Here is a 5966-nt window from a genome sequence, read left to right on the forward strand (position 1 = left end):
TACTTTTTTTCATTCGGTTAATTTAATATTCTAAGGTTATTTTCTTTTAATATAAAGGCCAGAAATGTTTTAAAACCTACAATATTTTTACTCCTTTATTTATTGCCTCATATCTACTAGACAGATTAAACCGTACCATTTTTTCATTTATTACAAAATTTATGTATCAAATTTATAACATAAATTATGGATCTAGCGTGTATAAAAACGGATCCAAAGTTATTTAATTACTGGGATTATAAATTATAAATTACTAGACTAATAAATTATATATAGAAAATGAAAATTAATTCACAATTAGGAAATAATGACAAAATAACAAAAGGAAGAGAAAAGGTTGATCATTCAAACGAAATTATATTCTTTATTGGGCTAGTAAATCAATCCCTATAATCTAAAACTATTTATACATTAAAAAAACAAAAAAGAAGAATATATATATATATATATATATATATATATTCAAAGGGCTATTTAATATATTATATTTTCTAACAATCCCTATAAACGTAAGAATTTGTTTCCGATAAGCATATTAGCTGCATAATTATGGGATGAAGATCATGGTTACTATTACCGCGTTGTATTATTGAATAATCTGCTGCAGCTGAGTTGGACCTGGAACCCGTTAGTGAACTCGCTTCCTGAATTGACTCGCTTGATGTGATCACGTCAACATTCTTCAGTACATGCCCATTGCCGACGAGTTGACTCAAGATCTCTGACTCGGATATCGAATTCTTCTTCTTATGCTGCATGGTAGCTCTAACAATCTCCGTCAACATTGCATTGGCTAACCTCCGAATCCCTCTAGCTCCACCCATCAAAATCGCCGAGTTAATTTGAGAATGAGACTGGGTTTTATCCGAGTTCCTCTTGCCATGCTTGCCGGAGCTGCTTTCCTTTGTTAATAAATAAACTGACTCGGGACTCCGATTCCTGACACGGCCGAGTGGGTCACTCAGTATCATCAAGCTTTTAACATCCAATAACATTATATGCTTAAAATTCCGCCTGATTCTTCCTAATAGCATCGGATAACAAGCCCATCTTCTGAAACTCATCGAAACGTGATCTAAAAACCCAGCCAGCGAGTTCTCTGGATCCAGCTCGTTCACATCGAATCCCACAACCGAGCCGTAAGTCAACCGAGTTGACTCACCTTCAGCTTCAGTTGAATTACTACAAGAATTCCCTCCGGGGCCCTTCTTTCCCCAAATAGTCTCCCCAACCTCTTTCTTCCCAGATTTCCAAAACTGGGTCGAGTCAAAACCGAACACCGAGTCACTGTGCCCTTTATTATTAGACTCTTTGTAGTGTTGAATGAGTTTCAAGAACGACTCGTTCTCTTCATGAATAACGTTGCTGAATCTGGAAGATAAGGGAGAAGAAGACGAATCAAAAAGAAAAACAATGTCGGCTTTCGAAGTGATACCGGACCTATGCAAGACTCTTAGGAAAAGCCTGAGCTCTTCTTCAGTCAAACCTTCAACAACATGGCCGACAATAAGATCGTTCATGGCTTTCGTCCCACGTCTATACAAAATTCCCATCCTCTGCAGAGCGAAAGAAGAGGGAGAAACACTGGGTTTCTGTTTGGCATTCGGTGGTTTAAAGTCCCAAATAGGGAAGAACCCTTTAAAAGGAGGAGAAGGAAGAGGAAATTGAGTCTTCTGGGACAATATTCGATGAGGGTTTTTGATGGTGGGGGAGGGTTCAAAAGTAGAGAGAGTGAAGAGAAGAAGAGTAATGAAAACCAAGAGAAGGCAAATCGAAATGGTAGATTTAGCTTTGGAGGAAAGGAGAGTGGAACTGGTTGTTCTTCTCATGAATCTTGTTGGTGTAGTATTAGTGGTATTGATTTGGTCATTAATGGCTGTGGAATCGGTGGTGATTTTGGTTTGGTCTCCTCCGCCATGGAAGAACACCAAGAGTAAACCCATGACCTTGCTTTCTTTGTTGCCGTTGCTAGTATTAGCGTCTGCTTTAACTGATGCGAAACCCATTTTCTCTTTCTCTCTATCCATCTATTTCCATTTTCACATCTTCTCATGGCCTAAGCTTTCGGCTTCAAGTGGGGTGGGACTGCTGTTTTCACAAGGACATATAGGAGGGCCGAAGGCAAAGACCTGCGTGGCTCAGGCCATTCGCTCTTTGGATGATCACTTTACAACTTATAAGCTCAATTTAATTTTTTAGTTATTTGATTATTATTTTTATATATATTTATATTAAATATGATAAATTCTCATCTATGCATTTGATTATAATAAAAATTAAATTAAAGTTTTTTTCATTAATATGAAAAATTATAAAATAATATATATTCAAATATAACTCTCAATCATATAACATAAAATGCTCACACCCTTAATATTTTTGTGCTCGAACATGAGACCTTAAGGAACAACAATAATTCTTTTACCATCGAAGTCCTCTTAATTTGTGCTAAAAATTAAAGTTAATCACATTGTACATCCCTAAATTATAATATTTATTCTAAATTAGTTTTTAAATTTTTAAATATTTTGATTTCATCTCTAAACTATGAGTTTTATTCTAAATTAGTCTTAAACTTTTGAACATTCTAAGTTTATATCGAAATTATAATTCTTATTTCATATTGATTCTCAAACTTTTGAATGATCCAATTTCATCTCCAAACTTTTGAATGATTTTGGGGGACATTATCAAGTGTTTAAAAGTTTGGGAATTAATTTAGAATGAGAATAAGAATTTGGAATGTTAAAAATTTTTGAATGATTTTTAAGTTGAATTTGACATATCTACAACTGATTAAGATGACGTTTATTTGTTATAATATTGATCTTTCTTGCTTTGGACCTTTGGGTTGAATTTAAATACGTAATTTACGTTCATAGATAGTTTTTTTAAGATGTCTCACTTTGATTTATATTTTTCGATGATATTTCAATAATTTAATATTTTGTTGTGGTTTATTTGTCGGTATAGTCAGATCTGTTTGTTTGTATCCATTTGTTTGTTTGATTTTTTCATTTTTTTTCTTGTATGATCCTTGTGCAATCTCGAGTGTCTACTTTATTATGTCAATAATTTTAGGAGAAGATTTTAATTATATATATAATTATGGTCATAAACTTTCATTATAATTTTAGATATATATATATATATATATATATATATATATATATATATATATTGAATTAATTGTTTCTATTGTCAACAAAAAAAAATTAAATATTTCATTAATATAATAACAATTTATTTATTTTTAATTTATTTATCAAAATAATTTAAAAATACATCAAATATGAATTTATTTTTTAAAGAAAATTGTTACCATTTTCGTAATTACAGGTGAATTGCACTTACAAAACACGTGCTTTAACAAGAGCATGCTATCTCTCAAAGAATAATATGTTTTTACTATTTTTCGATTCACTTGTCTTTTCGTTGTCGCCTATGACATTTAGTAAGATTTGATTTCTTTAATATCAATACATTTAGAAAAATTTTACAACACCGCTAAACACTACTAATAATTAATATCATTCATTTAATTTATAAAAATTAAAATTTTAAAAAATTTATTTTTTAATTATAAATTAATTAAAAAATTAAAGATAAATTAGTTAAAATAAAATATCAATTATATTGTTTTCCAAATTTTTTGGGTAAACTATAATAGTGATAATCTAACTATTGTACCTTTTCATTTTGATCACCATTTTTGAAATTTTATCAATAAGGTCACTAAACTATTTAAATGCATTCAATCAAGCCACTTGCCGTTAACAATTAATAGGAGTACTGATGTGACAGTTAATAAAATTTGTATAATTACACATTTAGTTCTTATTACTTACACAATCTATCAAATTAGTCATATTTTTTAAATTAATTAAAAAACGAATGTAGTCTTTAACATCAATTGTTCAAGGTCATAGCCTCTAATAGTTGGTCTTGAAACAATAGAGATATAGAGCAAATACTTGATGTATTTTATGTTGGATATTGACATTGAAGTTTATAAGCATATTATTAAGTTAATGTAGGTGTTTGAAAACTGTGTTTGTTCATATATCTTGTTTAATTATAAAAATTTTATAGGAATGTCTATTGTAAATAAAAAAAACACTCACACACAAACATTTTTAAATTTGTAAATATTTTGGACTTTTAAAATCATGTTATCAGTTCCATGCTCAAATATATGAACAAAAATAAGTTCTATTAAAAAAAACTCGGGATAACATGACATATACCTAGTATGAATGGAAAGCTCACAGGAATATTAGCATATTACTAGTATTTCGAGAGGAACAGAGAATAAGATATGGGGGAAATACACATACTTATATGAGTATTAAATTAAATTATAATTCTAACATCATAATATTTGGTCATAAATACATACAAGCAAGATGTCTCAAACCTTATTTTTCCTTTACCACATATCATTCGAGGCCAATTTGATAGGTTGTGTAAGTAATAATGATTAAATGTGTAATTATAATTTTTTATTAATTGTCTCGTCAACACTTTCGTTAATTGTTAACGACAAGTGACTTGACTGAATGTATTTAAATAGTTTAATGACCTGATTGCCAAAATTTCAAAAATTATGGTCAAAATGAAAATGGGTTAGGTGGCCACTATTATAGTTAATCAAAAAAATTATAGAAAATAATATAATTAATATTTTATTTTAATTAAATTATCTTTAAAATTTTAACTAATTTATAAATATATGTTGAGTCTTTTAGGATTTTAAATTTTTATAAATTAAATTAATAATACTCATCGTTAGTAGTGTAATTTAAATAATTAATAATTAATTTCACTAATTTTAATCACATTATGAAAGTTGAAACCAAGAAAAAAAACTGTTTTATAAATATTAAATCAATGGGTCGAACCGTTTATGTAATTTTGCATATTATTTTTATAAAACAATAACCTCTACTTTATCTTTATATATTTTTAAAACAATTGTTATAAAGGGTGATTTTCCCGATATATCACCGTCCATCGGTTTTTTTACCGATCAGACATCGTTCAGACAATATTTTTCGATCTAATACCTTTTGCAGAAAGGCGCGTCCCTTGCAGAGCGCTTTAAGTTGATTTGGTGTCACGTAGGGTAAGGCGCGCCCCTTGAAGCGCGCCTTATGCTGACATAGTATACACGTGTGTAAAGCTCGACCCCGGGCCTTAGACCACCTAGGAGTATTACGCAGGGCAGGGGGTCGCGCCTTACCTTTAACACAATTATATTATGCGTGGAATAGGGACCGCGTCTTAGCTTTATCTAATATAATTATGTAAGGCGCGGTGCATGTACCGCGTCTTGTAGCTTTTCCTGGCTATAAATACCCTTTCCCCGGTGTAACTCCTCACATCTCCTCCTCACATCTCCTCTCTATTAGAAAAAAAATTAATACAACAATCTGACAATCTTTTCATATTTGATTCAGAAGTTCGTGCGATTTTTCGTTATAAGGTAATTTTGTAATAATTTTTTTTATTATACTTATTGTTTATTATGATTATTTGAAAAAAATATTATACTAACTATTGTCAAGTAATTTCTGTGTTTGTAAAATTAGAAAGCTAGAATATACGTCGAAACAATTTTGCGGTACAAGTAATAATATAAAATTATATTATTTAAATTATTTATGTTTATGTGTAAAAATTTTATTGTGTTATATTTTCGTTCATATATTATTTATTTAGTCAGCATTGTTTTAGTTGTTTTTTTACAGATATAATATTACCGCACTTTTAAACTCAAAGAATGACGCGACTTTCAGCTATTGTTTATTATGATGGTGAAATTCGAGAAGATGAAACCGGCGTTGTTTTCATATCAAATGAGCGTGTTAAAATATCATTGAAGAGAAACATAACTCTTGAGGAGCTGATAACGAAGATTTCGAGGAAGATTCATGTTGGAAGTAGTAGAAGAATGTCGTCGTTGC

At 30.1% G+C, this 5966-nt stretch overlaps 1 protein-coding gene across 1 annotated transcript; it reads right to left on the minus strand.

Annotated features, from left to right (window-relative positions):
* Positions 1–473: 473 nt before the first annotated feature.
* Positions 474–2079, minus strand: LOC120116790. The gene has a single exon (XM_039137206.1). It carries the CDS (start codon positions 2025–2027, stop codon positions 492–494), a length of 1536 nt encoding a protein of 511 aa, XP_038993137.1. The 5' UTR covers positions 2028–2079; the 3' UTR covers positions 474–491.
* Positions 2080–5966: the final 3887 nt, after the last annotated feature.

This window comes from Hibiscus syriacus, unplaced genomic scaffold (assembly GCF_006381635.1).
Source record: "Hibiscus syriacus cultivar Baekdansim isolate YM2019G1 unplaced genomic scaffold, ASM638163v2 tig00110303_pilon, whole genome shotgun sequence".
NCBI classification, from domain to species: domain Eukaryota; kingdom Viridiplantae; phylum Streptophyta; class Magnoliopsida; order Malvales; family Malvaceae; genus Hibiscus; species Hibiscus syriacus.